Raw genomic sequence first — 19,945 nt, 5'->3', positions numbered from 1 at the left:
GACTGGGTTTTGATCTGGTGTTACTACCTATCATTTAACCTTTCCCACTATCAATCTTTCAGGGCAATATGGAGTATGAAAAATTAGTGAACTGGAATGCCATGCTGCTCACCACTAGCTTGCCGTGTTACCTAGTCCAGGCCACTTAGGGCTCGCCGTCCTCATATCCAAAGTTAGGCTAGGTCTTTCTCTAGGATTTGCCCCCAAGCTTATCATTTCATGCATCCATATCAAATATGTGTACCTTCTGGTGGTTCTGACATTCTGAGGGTGTCTTCCAGCTCTGTGCAAGTATATTCTGGTCATTGGTAAACCACCAGCATCTCTGTATTCTTGGACAGCCCCCTATGATTAAGTAACATGGAAGTCCCTTCACCACCTGATTTCAAGACTCCTGCCACTGATGCCAACATCTCAGTTACCCCTCTAACACCCTTCCCTCTATGAGTTCCCACCTACCATCTTCTCATCCATGTCCTTCAGCATCTCTTTCAGTGATTCCTTTTCTCTCACACTTACTCTAAGAAACAACTACTATTCTATCTCATACTGTCTCTCCCAACATCAAATTAGAAGTCACTTTTATACCTTTTTAATTTGTTCACAGCCAATAGCTACCCATTCAGACCTTTCCTCTTCTCCAGCAAAGTTCTATCCCCATCAGAAATGGCAGTGGTTTGTACTGCCTTCCTTTTCATATCTCAGTTCCATCTGAAGTTAATGCCCGAGGCTCACCCCACCCAGTCTTCTTAACCAGGATGATCTTCTCCCTGAATGAATTTGTTCTCCCAGTAGGTGTGCACTTGATTTTCTTTAAAATTCCCTATACCTGAAAACGTATTCTCTCCAAAATCCTGCTAAACTCTTTGTTCAAGAACTGCTTGACAGTTCAATCTTTTTATGTAAGAAAATGTCCACAACCCTTCAGAAATCCTTCTAATACAATTTTTCTTCAACAAGAACTCTATTAATGGAAGCCAGAGAAAGCATAGATTATGAGATCTATCTAACTATTCTATCAGTATTTTGATAGTTCAGTGTTTTAGCCTACAGCTCCATCCCCAGCCCCCACCCGCACCTCAGGCCTCCCTTGCATACCTTTTAACCAGAGTTGCTAAAAAGTAACAGAACTGACTTGTTTGGGTTTCACCTTCTCTTTCTGCCCCGGTCACTTTCTAGCAGAAGGAGGATTAATAAACCGTGAAATGGCCACCATTGAGCAGCTATTGGGTTACAGCAAAGAAGCAGGTTCTTAGATAATCACTGCAGGATGGTGACTAGGTCTGTTTTCCCTGAACCCCAAGCATACGTGTTTATTTTTGTCAATTTGTCCATCTGCTTTTGGCTCGATTATAGCTTCATGAAGATTAGTCAAAGAGATATTTTCAGGGTCCAGAGTCATATTCATTACACAAGGGATGTTCATATGCACAGTGACAGTGCCTTCTGGAACTGTTTTAAAAAGCTGGGTGTGCGTCCCCTCCTCTCCAAGCCAGCTGAGCCGCACACGCCACTGTAGGCCTCAGTTTCTTCACCCATAAAATGAATATAAGAACAGCACCTACCTGGTAGGGGTGTTGCAGGGGTTAAGTCAATTTACTTTTGGAAAGTGCTCCAACAGTAAATGCTCTAGTCTAGAAATGATAGTTGCTTTTATAACTTAGTCCCCACACAGGGATCAACTCCAATAACTTGATCGCTATCCCTTAGAACTCTGCACTGGGTCTGGGTCTAACTGGTCCTCACATATCTATATATATTTAGAACATATTCCTTTGAGCAAGTCAAAAGGAAATGAAATTATAAAATAATTAATTATTGAGTGAGTTCAGCCAGCCTTTAAAAAGAAAAATGGAATTTGATATGCTCTTTAGACACCATTGGAATTCTGCAGTCAAAATTTTCATCAGAATTTTCCCCATGGGAAGTTTGCTCCCCATGAAAACTGAGGGATCTGCCCTCTGTTCCATTGAGGGGTGACATCATAACCCAAAACAATCACAAAATATTTGACATTGCAAATCTGAAGTCAAGTGGGGTGGGTTCTTTGCTCCCAAAGAATGCAACTGACTGCCATCTAGTGTTGATCAGGAGAACTGCAAGGCATTCCTTCTAGTCTCTGCTTTCCTTAGACTGAGAATATAAAAGGTAATATGAAGGTGTCTTTTTGTTGATAGAAAGTTAAAATTTTATTTTAAAGCAGAGCCATTTAGTAAGCCTTGAGAAATCTTCCTTTTATAGCTTTTTCACAGACCCGTGTTGGCTAACTCCCACATTTTCTCTATAACCTTTAACCCTCCTGAGTCACGGTAGTTTCGTTAAATGGCTTAAGCATGTTTGGCGTATCACCGACGTTTGTCCTCAAAATATCTCAGTTCAAATATTACCAGAACTAAATCTCCCGGAGGAGGGAGTCCTGGCATTCCAAAGCCGTTGCCTCATTTCTTCGCGCTTGATTTCAGCAGATCATGTCTTGTTTATCTACCAGATCCTAAGCCCGGTTTTGATAGGGCCGGCACTCCCTGCCATACGTCTGGGTGGTCCTTTTTTATGATTGCATTTTAGAGGCCTGGAAAGCATTCTCTCTGACAATGCAGACGGGAAGAACCAAGTCATCAGGTAGACCCAAGAATCAGAAATCCCACAGGTCGGCATGGGGACTGGAAAAGAGCTGAGGTTGTGAGTGACATATTTTCACATAGTAAGGTGACTTAGGGAATTGAGGGGACAGAATAAGAGGGTGGTAGCCCTCCAGAGTGTTATCCACTGAAGCTGGGTTCAGAAGAGCTTTAGAAATCATGAACAGCCCAGTGGTTGAGCGTCAACCTATGAACCAGGAGGTTGAGCGTCGACCTATGAACCAGGAGGTCACAGTTCAATTCCCGGTCAGGGCACATGCCCAGGTTGCGGGTTCAGTCCTCAGTGTGGGGCGTGCAGGGGGGCAGCCAATCAGTGATTCTCTCTCATCATTGATGTTTCTCTCTTTCTCTCTCCCTCTCCCTCTCCCTCTCTGAAATCAATAAAAATATATTTTTTAAAAGAGAAATCATGAACATATTACAATGAATATAAAAAAAAAATGCCCTAAAAATAGGACACTCTGGCTTTTTACTTCCACTTGGGAAGAACCTGAATTTGGAGTCAGGAAGAACTGAGTAATTGTAGCACCCATAATTCATTTACTTAACAGACAGTTAAATTAACTTACTTAACATAACAGTGGATCATGTTACTATGTATGTCAACTGCTATAAAATGCTGGAGACTGAAGCTCAAATGAGGCATGTCCCCAATGTACAACACAGTGAGTGCTGTGATAAAAACAAGTTGAGGGAGCATCTAATCTATTTCCTGGGTCAGGAAAATGTCCTCTAGTGCCCCCGCTGGGAGTCATCAGGCAATGATGGCAGGCATGTGCAAAGACCCTGAGGTATAAGAGAAACTGGCCCAATTGTCAGGAACTTGGTTAGCCTGCAGCAGAGTATAGGCATGTGGGAAGCCACAAGTGGGCAGGTCATGCTGAAACCCAGGATGGTAGCTCCCACTACATATGACTCCAGCAATGTATCAGAGGGAACCACTGCCCCCTGAACTGGATCTAGGATTAGCAAACATGTAGAAACTGTTAATCAAAAGGAGTGAGATTAGTAAAAGAAATGAGGACTGCAGACCTAGAGAATAGCTAAGAGAACAAAACTGATGACACCAAGTGCTGACAGGCACCTAGAGCTCTCCTACATTGCTGGTGGGAATACAAAATGGAGCAGCCAGACGGTAAAACAGTTCTGCATCTGCTTGTTTTTGTTGTTGTTGTTTTATTTTTAGAGAGGAAGGAAGGGAGAGAGAGGGGAGAGGAGAAACATGGATGTGAGAGAGATACATTGATTGGTTGCCTCCTACACGAACCCACAACCTAGGTAGGTACCCTTCTGAGAATAGAACCCGCGACCTTCTGGTGCACAGGACAGCGCTCCAACCAGCTGAGCCACACTGGCCAGGGCTGCAATTGTTTTTCATAAAGTTAAACATACCCTTTCTGTATGACCCAGTAATCCCATTCTTGCCTATTTATAAGAACATACATCCACACCAAAATACCACACAGGAATGTTTAAAGAGCCCAATTCACATTCACCAAAAACTGGAAGCAATTCAGGTGTCCTTCCACAAGTGAATAGGTGAACAAATTGTGCTAATGGGATTCAACGAACATGCCGCAAGGATACAAAGGAGCAAATTGTTGGTACACAGAAACAGGACAGAAACAGGGCGGGTGAATCTCAAATGCATGATGCTGAGTGAAAGAAGCCAGGCTCAAAAGATGACATACTAAATGATTCCATTTGTATGATGGTCTGGAAGAGGCAACGCCACGAGGCTGGAGAGAGATCAGTGATTAGCAAAGGAGCAGCTCAGGGGATTAGGGCTAATGCAACTCTGAGCACGTCTCAAAACTCACCGAACTATACACACACAAAACGTGGTTTTTATTGTATGTAAATTTAAGTATTTAAAAAGAAATGAAAACACAAAGTAACTTTAATGAATATAAATAACAGATAAATGAGTTAAAGCCAAGGAAGGAGGAATAGAAGGGAGGGGAAGAAGAAGGGGAGAAGAGTGATAGGCACACCTTTTCTAATGACAGAAAATTTGGAGCTCGATTTACAACTTGTCCTATTCAGGAACATTTCAAATAAGAATCTGTGTACCACAGCCAGGTCAGAGCCTGCTCTTATTCTTAACCTTTTCTTTCTGTTGGCCAATTATTTTTCGTAACAGACCAACTCCATACAATGCCAACTTCAAGAATATTTTCTCTTATGTGACTGTGTTTAGTCTAAATGCAAAATAGATATAACTGTTGGTTCTGTCCCTGGTCTGTGCCAAAGATGCTAAAATGTCACTCTCAAAGGCTCCTGGCCTGGTGGACAGTCACAGCGGGACGGCCAATATTTGGAAGGCCAGGCTCACCATATTTCCTCTCGCTTCTTCCATTTGTAGGCAGCATTCCCCGGGGTGTTGACCAATCCCTATGTACAGAGCTCCCCACTGGGCAATGACAGAAACACAGTCATTGGAACACGCAATCTCTACTGTGAGTCACGCCACATTTGAGTATAACCTAAGAACATGACCTAAGAATACCAGTAAAATATTGGCACATGCCATTGGCCGTGAAAATTAATAGTCTATCCTTGAGACCATAAATATGGACAGCTAGCTGTTTGATTTAACTGTAGCTTTATCATTTGGGTAACTCAGGAGTTGCTACCTGTTGTAGTTGTCACTTTCTAATCATGTAAGTATAGTCCGAAGCCACCCTGTGTTATTAACTCATAATGACGGAAAGGTTGTTTGATGATGATAGTTGATCTTGCTCTATCCCATGTTGACAGCTCCTAGTTAGAGTGTTTCATACTTAATGGGAGGCCTAATGACCAGCGTTCTCTGTGTGCTTCCTGTGGCCCCGGGATCTGGTGCTTCCAGCCCATTCCTCCCCTGCCAGCTCCGCTCAGAGAGGCCCTGGCTCATCCACACTCAACTCCGTGTCTTGTTGGAGGACAGGAGGCTTAGGAAATCAAGTCCGTCTGTTAGGCAAGGGTTCACCTTTTAAGCAAACGAAATGTATTTATTGCTGCAAGCACAGAGGCAATGAAAGGCTTTCCCAGAAAATCAACTTTTCCAGCAGATGCCAAGCAAAATCACATCCAGGCTATAAAAAGAGCTTGGCCTCACATTAGTCTCAAAGCCATGGAGTGGGACTGCCCTTGGGCGGCCTGTTTTTAGAATAAGGAGCAGAGGTTTTCGACTTACGGGTCCTATGGGTGAAGAACCTGAGATGATATATTTTTCTCTGCTTTAAAATGTGACTCTCTCCAAGCCAAATCATTTCTAATACAACTATAACCAGAGCGTCTGAGAGTCACGGATGACACCTGCTGATCTTTGTTTTTTTTCCTCTGAAAATCATGCATAATGGAAACCGGTGATGTCTTGGGCTTATTTTTCACTCGTGCATCTAATTTGGTCCTGGCTCCCTTCCGTCAGTGCTGTTCTGTGGGCTGTGTGCTGGCCGGGTCTCATTTCCATTAGGATCACACCCACATGGACCAGATTCCAAACAAGGAAAGCTAGGTCTCGATTTCTTCAGATTTGTTCATTTCCCTGGCAGACATTTTTAAAAAGCATTTGGCTAAATGTTGTTTGTGGGTTTTGTTTTATTTTAATTTTTAGTGTCCACTCTTCTTCCTTTTCTAAATATTATCTGTCGTAAATTCACTGGTAAGAATGTATGAAAGGGATCTGGTCATACCCAATGTGACTATGAACTTCAGGCCTTCTCTTCTTCATCTTTGCCTTCACCAGACTCCTTCTGTGGTTTAGTTTTTAGGTTGAGGTTATTGTGGCATCATTTACATGTATACAGCCATGTAACAACCACCCAAATCATGCTATAAGACAAGCCTATGACCCTTCTCCCCACCCCCCACCCCCAAAGTTTCCCAGTGCCCTTTTCGGTCAGTCCCCTCCCTCTGCCCCACCCCTGGCAACCACTGACCTGTTTTCTGTCCCTAGTTTTGTCTTCTTTAGAATGTCATCTAAATAGGGTGATCGCATCATATCACTTAAATAGGACCGGAGCCTTTGAGTCTGGCTGCGTAATTCGTCCTCGTTGCATATGTCAGACAGTGTCTTCCTTTTTACTGCTGACTAATGTTCCACTTTACGGACATACCAGTTTGTTGCTTCACTTGTCAGCTGACGGGCATTCAAGTTGTTTCCAGGTTTTCACTAAAATAAATCAAACCGCTGTGGACATTTACCTACATGCCTTTCGGTAGGTATATGTTTCACTGTATAAGAAACTGCCTCCGTTTCAAAGTGGCCACCCCACTTAGCCTTCCCAGCAGCAGCGAGCCAGGGTGCTCCCTGTGCCTCCTCTCCAGCACTCGGCGTCACCAGTGCTTTCTCCGTGCGTCAGCCATTCTAGTGGTTGCAGTTCTATCTTATTGTGGACTTAATTTACTCTCTCGATGCTTAGCATCTTTTCAAAAGTTTACTTTCCATTCGTGCATCCTCCTCGGTGAAGGCTCCGTGGAAATCTTTTGCCCACTTTTTTCATTGGGTTGTTCATCACCTTACTGACTTCTGGGAGTTCTTTCTATATTCTGGATAAAAGTCATTTATCGGGTATGTGTTTGTAAATATTTCTCCCAGTCTGTAGCCTGCTTTTTATGTGTCACCGCATCTTAAAGATCACACTTATTAGTTTTAGGTTTTCTTTGACAGCTTGTGACTTTTGTGTCTTAGCTAAGAAATCATTGCCAATCCAGACTCATGAAGATTCTTCCCTATGTTTTCCTCTAGAAGTATTATAGCCTTAGCTCTTACAGTTAGGTCTATGATCCATTTTGACTAAATGTTTGTAATGTGGAGAGGTAGGGTCAAGGGTTATTTCTGTACATATGATGGATGTTATTTCCTTTATGTGGACACTAGTCCTACAATCTGTGTCAGATAATTTTAGAAAGCAAGAATACCAAAAGCCCATATAATTTTGCCTCATAGAAGTAGAGTCCTTAATTTGGAATAGTACCCAGGGCAGGGCTAATGTTTTGTTATGTGCTAAATAAGAAGCTTTAGGTAAAACATAGCACGTTTAACATCTGTCTGTTCTTCATGGAGCAGGCCGTCATCCATTATTAACTGATATTTATTATACATGTTAATACACTGTTCCAATACAGCCTTCGCATATTAGCTTGGACTATGGTATTAATTTATCCTACCAAGGTCATCAAAAAATTGCTCACAAACGCCAATGATCATGCCTACGAACAATGACCAGTTCTGAATTTTAGATGAGGGAATTGTCTTCCTGGATCTTAAAATGTAGCCCTTCCTGCCTTTGGAGCCATTTTACATATTTTCGAATGTGTGTGAACAGCTCAGAGGATAAGCTGGGAATTAGGCTGGAATCCCCTGAGAGTCACCAAGAATTGCAGCATCAGAAGGCCGGGAAGGTCTGGAACACATCGTCAACAGCCAAGGAAGGGAGGGGCCCCCAGGAGACTACAGAGGATACGGGGTGTCTGGTGGGGGCCCAGTGCCCATAAAAGGGGAGGCAGGAAGAGTAAACTTAGGAAGGAGAAGGGATTTCCTAGTATTCAGATGTTGGCCAGTAACTCATGAAAAGCTTATTCTTATTCTACCAGGAAAATACTGTACTGTAGATTAAGAACCCTGATGTGCAGTGAAGCAGGTTTTATCCTTGGAAACATCTCGCTTTATCCTTTCCTGACACATGAAGCTCCTCTTACTTCCCCACCCAAGGCGAGTTGTAAGGTTACTAAACTATGAGAGCAAACAGGCACCACCTTGGGGTTGTATCAGTGTGAAATTTCTTGGGGCCCTGATTAATCACATCTTCTGCCTTTGCTTGCGCGCCTGAAGTAAATTTTAGCGTTGTTCCGCACGTACACATATCCAATTATATTCTGCCCCTTTTACGGAAGTGAAAATTCTAAATTCATGAAAGCTTAGTAAGTGTCTCGGGACTTTAAGTGCGTTCACTCCACAGCCGTGGTATTTAAGCAATGTGTAGTCAAGTCTGGACTCATTCTATCCACTTTTTCAGACTTCAGCTTCCAAAACTGACCCCGGGCATCCCACACATACTCCAGCAGTGATTTCAAAAGGGGGCAGGCATTGTGCAACCTTCCACCCTAACAGTGATCAAAGTTCATTCTGTCTTGCTGCAGATATCACTGAAGCATAAGACTAAGAAAATTGTAATTAGAAATAGCATTTAGCAGTCATAAATATTAGATTTTCCTCTGCCTGGCTCAGTAAGCCTGACCTTCCTTCTAAGATCCAACTTCATACATAAGGTATTTTTCTTGTTGAAAGATACCTTTCGGACGCAGGGAGGTGGAGGAGGATGTAGGGGAGATAAATGGTGATGGACGGAGACTTGACCAGGGGAGCTAAATAGTGTCCAGATGATGAATTGTAGAACTGTGCGCCTAAAACTTGTATAATTTTCTTAGCCAGTGTCACCCCAATAAATTCAACAAAAAGGGGGAAAATTAAAATCATAATAATAAAAGATACCTGACTCCTCCCGTGAGAACATCAGGAAGGGAAGAAGGATGGGGCCATGCCGTGATTCTCAAACATCGCTGCACTAAGAAACCCGCTGAGGGTCACGTCCAGTGCAGGCCAGGAGGTCTGGGCCAGGCCTGAGACTGCATTTCTCACAGGTTCCCAGGCGGCTGACGCAGCTCATGGACCTCACTTGAGTAAGAAGGTCTAATGGAAGGTGGGGGGCTTCAGAGGCAGCCTCACTCCCCAGACCTGATGGCATAAAAGTCAGTTCTTCCTCCCGAACCTTCCCAAGCTCCCATTGCCCCTCCTCTCACAAGTGAGGGAGATGCCTACTTTATGCATTTGTCGTGGGGATGACATGAGATGAACCATTTTTTTTTAAATAGCATGTTTTATTAGAACAACCTCAGAAGGCCATTAGAAGATGAACCATTTTTAAGACCTGTAACCATGCTTCATTCCAGAGGACACACAAGTAAATGCTACTTTTCATTATCCTGTTTCCTAGGAAGTAACACATTTACACAGATCAAATTCTCTGGTGGGATGGGGCATAGTATATGGTCCATTGGCTTTTAAGAAATTATTTTGTGCAAATTCTTTTACAGAGTATAGAGCAGGAATTTTAGAAGCGTTAGACACGCAGGAGCTTTTGAAATTTATGCAAAAGCATTTAAACTAGAGTCCTCTTCTTTCTGGGCTAATTTTTATTTTTACATCACTTGTTACAAAAGGAAAGGAAGAGATGGAAATAACTTTTCCAATTGGGACTTTTCAGCTGAGGGTGGAAGTTGCTAATGATGATGATTAATTAGCACAGAGGGAAATCCTTTTTATTTACCTGACCATTGCAACTGCTATTGACAAAGACACACAATGCCAGCATTGGCAGGATATCCTAGGGAAAGATCTCTGTCCCTGGTGGCTGAAACACGCATTAGGAGGTCATTGGATTGTGACAAAGATGTTCCTTTAGTCCCAGCAACATAGGGCTTGAACTGTGGCAAGACTGAGATCAGTCCCAGAGGACGGGGCTCTACTTCGGATTCTCTCCAGAATCTTCCTGGCCCTTCCCCAGGCCGGAAGCTGGATGGAATTTTGTGAAATGTTCCATCTGTCAGAAGCTCAAGATGTCTCTTTAGAATGACACCAACTTCACACCCACTAGGATGGCTATAAATTTTTTTTAATGGAAAATAACAATCGTCGACAGGGATATGGAGAAATCTGGCACCCTCACACACTTTTGGTGGGAATGTAAAATGGTGCAGCCACTGTGAAAAACAGTATGGCAGTTTCTTCAAAAGATACACATAGAATTGCCATAGGATTCAACAAATTCCACTTCTAGGGATGTACCCAAAAGAATTGAAAACAAGGACTCAAACAGATACTTGTGCATGCATGTTCATAGCACTGTTTACAACAGATAAACAAATTGTGGTCTATCCATGCAATGGAATATAATTCAGCCAAGGGGGTGAGGGCACGAGTGGAGGGGGGCAATTCTATCTAATAGAGAGAAAATATGCTAATTGACCATCACACCCTCACAAAGATGGCAGCACTCACAGCCAATAAGGAGGGAATATGCTAGCTGACTGCCATGCCCTCAAAGATGGTGGTGCCCACAGCCACAAGATGGCGGTGCCCAGTCCCCTCAGCCCGCCGGGGCGGCAGGCACGCAGCACAGCCAGGCCCACCCCCAGGCGGGTCCGGCCACTCCGCGCGCCTGCCTCCAGAGTCCCCCAGTCCCCTCAGCCCCCGAGCTGCCCAGACTGGCCCAAGACACAGGCAAGCCTCGGATGGCAGCTGCCCAGGGCCAGCCCGAGGCTCAGGTAACCAGGGCCGGCCGAGGCTTGCGCTGCCAGCAGTGGCAGCAGCAGAGGTGTGATGGGGGTATCACCTTCCCCTGATCGCCAGGTCAACTCCCACCCCTGAGGGCTCCTGGACTGTGAGAGGAGGCAGGCCAGGCTGAGGGACTTCCCCCCCCCCCAGCTCCAGTGCATGAATTTTCATGCACCGGGCCTCTAGTGGAGGGATAAGGACACATGTATAATACCTTAATCAATAATGAAAAAAATGGAAAAAAGATTAATAAAGTACTGATACATGATCATGCATGGATGAACCTCAAAAAAAGTATAAGTGAAAGAAACCAGACAAAAATGGTCATATATCATACATATGATTTCACTTACATGAAACTAGAGGCCCGGTACATGAAATCATGCACCGGTGGGGTCCCTCTGCATGGCCTGTGGAGATTGGTTCACAGCAGGTGGCTGGGGAGGAGCCTGAGCCAGGCCGGCGCCACTCCACTCCCGCTAAACCCTGCCACAGGCTCGTGCCCAGTCAGTCCCAATCAGGAGAGGCTCGCCCCACCGCAGCGGCACTCGCCAGCCATGAGCCCAGCATCTGGCACCCATTGGTCAGCTGAGCTGCACTCCCATTGTGGGAGCACACTAACCAGCAGGGGGCAGCTCCTGCATTGTGCGTCTGCCCCCTGGTGGTCAGTGCATGTCATAGCAGCCAGTTAACCGGTCGCTTGGGCTTTTATATAGAGAGATATCAAGAATGATAAATCCATAGAAACCAAAAGCAGATTTGAGGTTACCAGAAACTGGGGTGGGGAGGAACGGGGAGTGACTGCTCAGTGGGCATGAGGCTTCCTTCCAGGATGATGAAATGTTTTGGAACTAGATAGAGGACATTGTGAATGTACTAGAAACGGCTGTAAAATGATTAGTTTTACATTATGGGAATTTCGCCTCAATAAAAAGAAATAATTGACAACTTGCTCCAGAAAAGGGAAGACTAGAGTTTTATTCCAAAAGTCAGACTTCCCATCCAAGACTTTATGGGTAAAAAGAAGTTTACTGACAATGGAAGGAAAATGAGTACATGATGTCGTTAGTCACTTTCCCCATCAAAGAAAATTGAGGAAAGGTTAATGAGTGCAAGACAAGAATGTGGCTTTTCATCGTTAAGACACACATTCCATTTTGATGAGAAGTGTGTGTTCCCCTTAGTTGGCTCCATACAGTAATCCCCTGGATAGAGATAAAGTTTATGGACAGAAAAAAGGACAGTACTAATGAGGAACATTTTATCCCCCAAAAGACACTCCCTGTAAACACTGACAAGCCTCATGATGATTAGGGAACGTAAGGCTTAGGGGCATGGTATATGATTACAGGAAGGCTATATTCTGACAGAGCCACAAACAAAACAAAAATGAGCACAACTGGGAAAGAGTCATAAAAATCAGAATCAAAGCATATTTTGTCCCCAAACTTACAACAGATGTAGCATACTAAGACCCCTGACTGGAATTTGACTAGCATGAGCCTGGGGTATCACGTGTCTAAGGTCAGAGCTGTCTGTCTTAGACCACAATCTCCCTCAATTAGGAAGCCTTATTTTTATCACATTCTTCAAAGATATTAAATATATTGGCTTTGCCACAACATAAGATACTACCCTCAGTGACTATCTGCTGCTTTCTGTGCTGACTGGACTCTTCTGGAACATGTGGAGGGCGGGGCAGGAGAATTCACTATCTAAAACTCTCACCTTGCCCAGGGAGATTCCTACAAGTCCCCTTTGTCTGAGGAGTCAGGGGTCCCGAGCTTGGAGAGGGGTCTCATTCACCAGCTGAAACCTTAATTTCCATCTGTTGCTTCCACCCAAAGAAATGTCTTAACTGCTTTGCCCACGCTGGGGAAGTGAAGACATCTAAAGGAATGAGCAGATAGGAATGATAACAGAAGGCAGAGGTGAGATGTCCCCAGACCCCTCTATGCTGGTCTGTCTGTGACAGTAATACTGTGGCTTGGCCTGTATTTTGAAGTTGTTTGCTTCACCTCAGCTGTGTGGAATGTTGCGGACAGACTGTAAACATTGTGTAATGACTAACAAACTCTTTAGCTGCACCGTTTATATAGGAAGACTTGTAGGCAATGGAAGAAAAGACTAGAAGTAGTGGCTCAGTCCCCCCTCCATCTAAAGGCAGACGGGAGCCCTAACCGATTTGGCTCAGTGGATAGAGTGTTGGCCTGCGGACTGAAGGGTCCCAGGTTCGATTCCAGTCAAGGGCATGTACCTTGGTTGCAGGCACATAACCAGTCGGGTGTGTGCAGGAGGCAGCTGATCGATGTTTCTCTCTCATCAGTGTTTCTAACTCTCTATCCCTTTCCCTTCCTCTCTGTAAAAAAATCAATAAAATATATTTTAAAAAAATAAAATAAAGGCAGATGGGAATTTGAAATGTGAAAGCAAATTGGGCTTAGCAGGTGAAGGTTCTTTATGGTGAGTAAACAGCAGAATCGTTCATTGAAAGAGGAATCAAGACATAGAACTTTATTTTTAATTTAAGTGAACCAGGTAAATAAATTCCATTAATCAGAGAGATAGAACCCTCTTTTTAATCTTTTTACTTTTCTTGTGGTAAAACATACAAAACATAAAATTTACCATCGTAACCATTTTCACACAGTTCAGTTGCATTAAGTACATTCACCGTGTTGTGTAAACATCACCACTTTCCATCTCCAGATCTTTCTCATCTTCCCCACGGAAACTCTGCACCCACTAAACAATGACTCCCCTTCTCTCCCCGTTCCCTTTCTGTCTCTATGAATTTAACTGCTCTAGGAACCTCATAGAAGTGGAATCACACAGTATTTGTCCTTTTGGGACTGGCTGATTTCTCTTAACATAATGTTCTCAAGATTCGTCCATGTTGTAACATGTGTCAGAATTTTCTTTCTTTGTAAGGTGAATAGTATTCCATCGTTTGGATGGACCACATTTTGTTTATCCACTCATCTCTTGATGGGACACTTTCGGCCATTGTGAAAAATGCTCTAGAAATATCTGTTTAAGTCTCTGCTTTCAATTCTTTTTAATATCATCCCATATCTATTGTATGCATTATATTGAGATAGAGATTAAAATCTTAGAAATTTGTTTGGAACTTTTTTATATGCTGAAAGGACTTTAAAAAAAAACAAGTAAGTTGACTCTCTCCAGCACAATAGTATCATTTCACAATAGCATCACTTTAGTAATTTAGGATTATTTTCTCTTTACATTTGATACCTTTTTCCTTTAAACTCTGTGAATTCTTGTTTGCCAGAAATCACTTTGGGGCTACGGTGGCAGCAGATGGTAGTTGACATATAATGTTCTCTGAAGATCATCGCTCTTTGAGAATGAAAAGCATAGTTTCCAAAGCAACGTGACTGAAAGTGCTCATTCATTGCTATGAACTGTGGAAACTGAATGTATGTTGTTTCTACAGGGTCAGCCCGGGCAAGTGGGCTCCCAGGGATACACTGGACCCCCAGGGTTGCAAGGATTCCCAGGACTGCAGGGCCGCAAAGGTGACAAGGGTGAAAGAGGCTCTCCCGGGACCATAGGGCCGAAAGGAGAAGTGGTACGGAAAACTTGGTATTTCCTCTCATTTTATGGAGGGCAGCGGGTGTGTTGACCTTCATTAAATTTGTTTACCTTCTTTATAGGGACCAAGAGGCGTTTCTGGATTCCCTGGTGCTGACGGAATTCCTGTAAGTTTTTTGTAAGATTAGAATTTTAAAACATTGTATGCACGGAACCAACACGTTTATGACTTACAGAAACATCTTAAGCTAAACCTGCTTTTTTGTTTATCACATAAGATTGGTGGGGCTATATGTGGGTCTTTTTCTCCCGGAATCCAGTCAAATGTTGGACAGACTTTTTCCCTTGTAAACGTTCTTCTGGACTTGGCTTCAGAATGGCGGAGACTTTGCTAGAACCGGACAGTGTTTTGTAAGGAAAAGCTAGAGCATCGCTCAGACATGCTCGATAAGGAGCCGGTCTCGAAATTGTGTTTGAACCGGAGAACAACCTGAATATAAAGAAGCACAGCCAAGAACGTGGATGGAATGAAGCCCTGCTGGACATTTGTGCAGCTTCTCAAATTCTAGTAACCACACATCAACGAGAAGAAGAGGCATGGATTATCCATGAGAAAATCTCAAAACGCCATAAAATGTGTTTTCCTAACCTAGTTTACTTTACTTCTTGTGGCATAAAAAAATAAACAAAGCAGCCTGACTCACAGCCTTCTTCACAGGGACCCGAGAGCAGAGTTCCCAGGGCCGGCTTCCTGCAGATCTCCTCGGGAATAAATGTGTTTATCACACATTCAGACCCACCCCATCTGTCTGCTGCTGAAGTTTAAGGATCCTCACCCATAAACACAGATGTCTGCACCCTTCCCCTGCATACACATGTTCTCTATCACCATGCTCACACACGTACACGCACATGAATGCATGTGCACATGTGTGCACACATGCACACATGTGTGCACACACAGGGAGAGAGAATCTTCAGGCCGCACAAGTAGGGCTGTCCCCTTGCAGAAATAGAGGAAGAGCCTGAGTGGAGAGTCGTCACAGAGAATTCATACCTTTTCTTCAGGTTTTGGCTCTGCATTCAAGAACACTTTTGCCACAGTAGAAGGAAGCAGTCATAGCTAAAGAAGGGAAGTTGTGATCACCAAGACATGAGACCTACATGGCCAGTGATCCTAAGCGTCACCTGAATGAGGCACTCAAACAGATAACGTCAGTGACAAAACACGCAGCTATGAACAAATAAGGAAATAGCATTCACATTGGTCAGAATCTTGAGAAATTGGCACAGTTGAAGAATCTGCAGATTTTAAGGGTTAAACAAATAATAAAAGTATTTTTCTACCAACGGCCTCAAACTAAATCGCCCATCTTTTTCTTTTTTTTTTCCCCACCCATTTTTAAACTACTTTCTTGAACTACTTAAACTATTCATCAATTTTTGCTTCTGGAAGTTGAAATCTGATTTAAATCTGAATGACATTATGGAAAAATATTGTGACTAATCTGTATCATATTTAAATTCATTTCTCCACTTCATACTCATTTAATATCAGATGCAAATATTTCACAAATAAGGAAGTAATCATCCTAAGGGAGAGTGATCATGATGAGCAGATAACTGATCATTTTCTACAGAATTTGGTGCTGCTAAATATAGTCTCTTGAACCACAGAACCCTGATACTGCATATTAACTTAAATGTCACCTGCCATCCCTAAGCAGGTACTGAGCACAGCATTTGCAGGACATGGGTAATTTTAGCTGTTTAGAAGTTGTGTATAAAAAGTGATGTGCAATGAAATCGTAGAGTTGTACACACGGAAATGTATCTAATCAGATGAACATAAAGAGATGGACATTTAGTTCAATATAACTGAGATTTCTCCTTGAAGCACAATTTCAAAAGAAGATCAGATTGACATGCAATTTCAAATCAATTCTAAGGAAATCAGAAAGACCCAACAACAGAAAGATAATTCAGGAGAAGACTGAGGAACTCAGATGTTCATTTTAAGCAAAAACATCCTAGGATATCATGGATCTTGAGCAGAACACCTGCAGAGCGTGTTTTCTCGGGCTAGATTTGAAGGCTCAGCTTTCAGAAACCCCAAAAAAGGGCCCTTTCCTTCAAAGGCATCAGACAGCTGGCTCCGTAACAGCTGGAGAGATTGTTCACCATGTTTTCCAGAAGCCATCAGGATTCCCCTGACCCCCCGAGGGTTGGCTGAAAGGGCTATCAGATCTATTTTCTGATGGCACAAGTTAAAGCAATGGCTTCGAACATCACAAGCAAAAAATATGCAGACAAAAGAAAAATTCTACTTTTCTTGCTGTATTTCTTAGTATTATTCAGAGTACAAGCACTCGGTGTAGAACTGGTTCATTTGTCTTGAAATTTTCCAAATTTCTCAAAGAAAATATAAAAGACATCTTAACACCCTCAAAAATCACTCTGGAGTATATGTTAGGCCTGCTCTTAAGAAAATAAAAATTTTAAAGAAATTACATGAATGCCCTAGCTGGCTTGGCTCAGTGGATAGAGCGTTGGCCTGTGGACTGAAAGGTCGAGGTTTGATTACGGTCAGGGGCATATGCCTGGGTTACGGGCTCGATCCCCCATAGGAGGCATGCAGGAGGCAGCTCATCAATGATTCTCTCTCATCATTGATGTTTCTATCTCTCCCTCTCCCCAATAAAAATATATATTTTAAAAAAAGAAATTACATAATAAGAAAGCATATAGCTAAACATCTTTTGTGCAAAGAATAGCAAAAAGGGCTGTAGTCTCGTAGGACATAAATTATAGTTAACCCAGCCCCCAGATGTCTCCCGGAACCAGGTGAGTGCTATTGAGGTGCCCACAGACTTCACCTGCCCTCTCTAGTCCTTCGAAAGACATTTGATCATGTTGCCTCCCCGCTCCCACCAGATATCTTAGAACACTTGACTTGCTTTAAAATCTAAAAAGGAGTGTTTCCAAAGAATATAAAAAGAGGAAATCAGTTCGTTTACCTATGACTAAGCCACTGATGAAATCCCACTGTAGGTGTGACTCTTACCTGTTTAGGATGTAAACTCACCATCAAAAGTCAGTTGGCCATAACAGATGAAGACACCTTGGTTGTCCCTGAGAAGGAGATCACTGCTTCTAGAACTTTTTTCTAGAATTTTAAAATCCTTTCCCTGACAAAACAGTGCTCCCAGGCACCCAGTGAAGCAAGGTAGGAGAAATGCCACGACAGTTTACTGCTCACCAAAACCTTTGGGAAACAGAACTTGGTCTTGACAGCCTTTCCCCTGCTTAGAACTCTACCCGTTTGCCTTTGTCTACTTATTCATTCATTCATTCATTCTGAGCTGTCGTCCCTTGGATTCATGCCAGGGGCATGTGAGAGATTTAAAACTGTTTTATCACACACGGTTATGAAAACTAAACACCTCTGGGCTGAACGACTTACTTCCTTTCTTTTTTTCCAGGGGCATCCTGGGCAAGGTGGACCCCGAGGACCACCTGGCTATGATGGCTGCAATGGGACCAGGGGAGATGCAGGCCCCCAGGGACCCTCTGGCACTGGGGGTGTCCCCGGATCTCCTGTGAGTATCATCAGCACAGCACACCCTGTTCACATGGTTAGCTCGGGAACCTGGATGGCTGGCACCAGTTGGCAGAAATGTATGCAAGTACCCTATTCTCTTTCATGGGGTCCAGAAGGCCTAGCACAGGACCCTTAAAAAATGGTCTTAAGAGAAACTTTCTAAGGATGGTGTGTTGCCTTCTGTTCACTCACCAGTAGGGGCCGCAGGCACATGCTAACCCTGCCTTTTATACCCTGAGGAAGCATTGCTCTCTTCTTGGAGGTTTTCTTATAGATATCTAGGCATGATCCTCCTGGATTCAAATAATTTTATTTTCCACATTCATGCTCCAATTATACTAAATAATAATAGAGCAATACTAAAACTAAAATTTTAAAAAGCTAGAAGTGTGACAAAATTATTAGTCACGAGATTATTAGAAATCTTGATTCGATGCTAAAATCCTTTGTGATGTGAAAGGACACTGATATTGTTCAGCATATCCAATATGGAAGGGTGTGGGGTTTTTTTAATGGAAGAACTTTTGTATATTAATCTGTTTCATGGTCTCATTTCGTTTTCAAGGTCTTTGCCAAAAATATTGAAATATTTTTCAGTAGTGTATTGCTACCCTCTTACCACCAAAATACTGCAAATTCAGGGTTACGCTAATGTTTTATCTGGTAAACTTTTTTTTTTTAAGGTGGGGAAGAACAGTCATAAATACCCTTCACCTGTTTCCCCCTGAGCTAATCAATTTCTCATCATCAACACCTCTGCTTTCCAATTCTCGCTTCTTTGACTCTTCTTTTACGTGGTTCAACTTTTCAATAAGCTACATCATTTTCTAGTCTATTCCAATAAAATAACTTTTATCATCAACAAACATATTCATTACTTTAAAATATTGATTTCATATGTAGGTGTTAATACATGCATGTATACTTGACACAGTTTCTGTTTTAAAGAATGACTCAGTATCTCTCCCACAAATGGTTCTTCAGAGTACATGTTAATACCTTCAGTACACTAATGCCAAAGAAAACACAAAATAATAGTACCCAAAAAATAGCATGGTTTACTAAAGGATTCGTTTACTGAGTGTTCATTTGGGTTTTTTAAAAACTCAAATTCCATAAAGTCTTTCCATTTTAACTTTGAAGAAAGGTACTATTGGGTAAATATGAAAGTAAAAGTCTCACCTTTGTGGTTGGATGTAGTGATTAGTGTTCAGAATAATCTAAATAAGCTGTAAGAGCAATTAGACATTGCCCATAAAAGTCAGTATTTAACCATCCAAATTACTATAGCTGCTCTGAATGTTAATGGACACTTTTGCCTTTTCCTCTTTCCACCACATATGTACTCCTGTAGGGGCCCCTAGGACCCAAAGGCCAGAAAGGTGAACCTTATGCACTGTCTAAAGAGGACCGCGACAAATACAGGGTAAGTTTAATAGAGGTAGGAGACCTGATTAAGTGATCTAGTGTAAATTCTGATTAATAAAATTAATTTCCAAGTGAACTCTGAGTTGTAAGAATGAATGGAGTAGCAGAATGTATAGAATAAAATAACCCAAAATCATGATTAATTTAAAAATAATTTCATTTCCTTTCATGATGTGTTTCAATCTTATACTTAATTGTGGGTGCATCCCTTTCCCATACTCACTGTACCCCAGGTATTAGGTTAATTAACATTACCAAGTCCTGTTAGGGCTGACATAACTTATATACTTGTTTGCAATCTATCTAATAATAGAGGAATATGCAAATTGTCTGGGATGCCGTCACAGTAACAGTAACGATCAGCAGGCTGCCTGGGGCAACAAGGCCAGCAAGGGGGTTAGT

General features: G+C 42.6%; 1 protein-coding gene across 1 annotated transcript in view; it reads left to right on the top strand.

The window, feature by feature from the left end:
• COL4A2 (collagen type IV alpha 2 chain) overlaps nucleotides 1-19,945 on the top strand; it is a 183,368-nt gene that overhangs the window by 99,298 nt on the left and 64,125 nt on the right. Inside the window, exons 5-8 of the mRNA XM_079779586.1 lie at nucleotides 14,417-14,551; nucleotides 14,637-14,681; nucleotides 17,997-18,113; nucleotides 19,470-19,541. Of these exons, the coding sequence (XP_079635712.1) occupies nucleotides 14,417-14,551; nucleotides 14,637-14,681; nucleotides 17,997-18,113; nucleotides 19,470-19,541 (369 nt within the window). The remainder of the gene's footprint in view (nucleotides 1-14,416; nucleotides 14,552-14,636; nucleotides 14,682-17,996; nucleotides 18,114-19,469; nucleotides 19,542-19,945) is intronic.

The sequence above is a fragment of the Cnephaeus nilssonii genome (assembly GCF_951640355.1).
Source record: "Cnephaeus nilssonii genome assembly, chromosome: 8".
NCBI classification, from domain to species: Eukaryota; Metazoa; Chordata; class Mammalia; order Chiroptera; family Vespertilionidae; genus Cnephaeus; species Cnephaeus nilssonii.
Note: the sequence above shows the minus strand (reverse complement) of the source record. Positions and strands in the feature narration are given on the sequence as shown.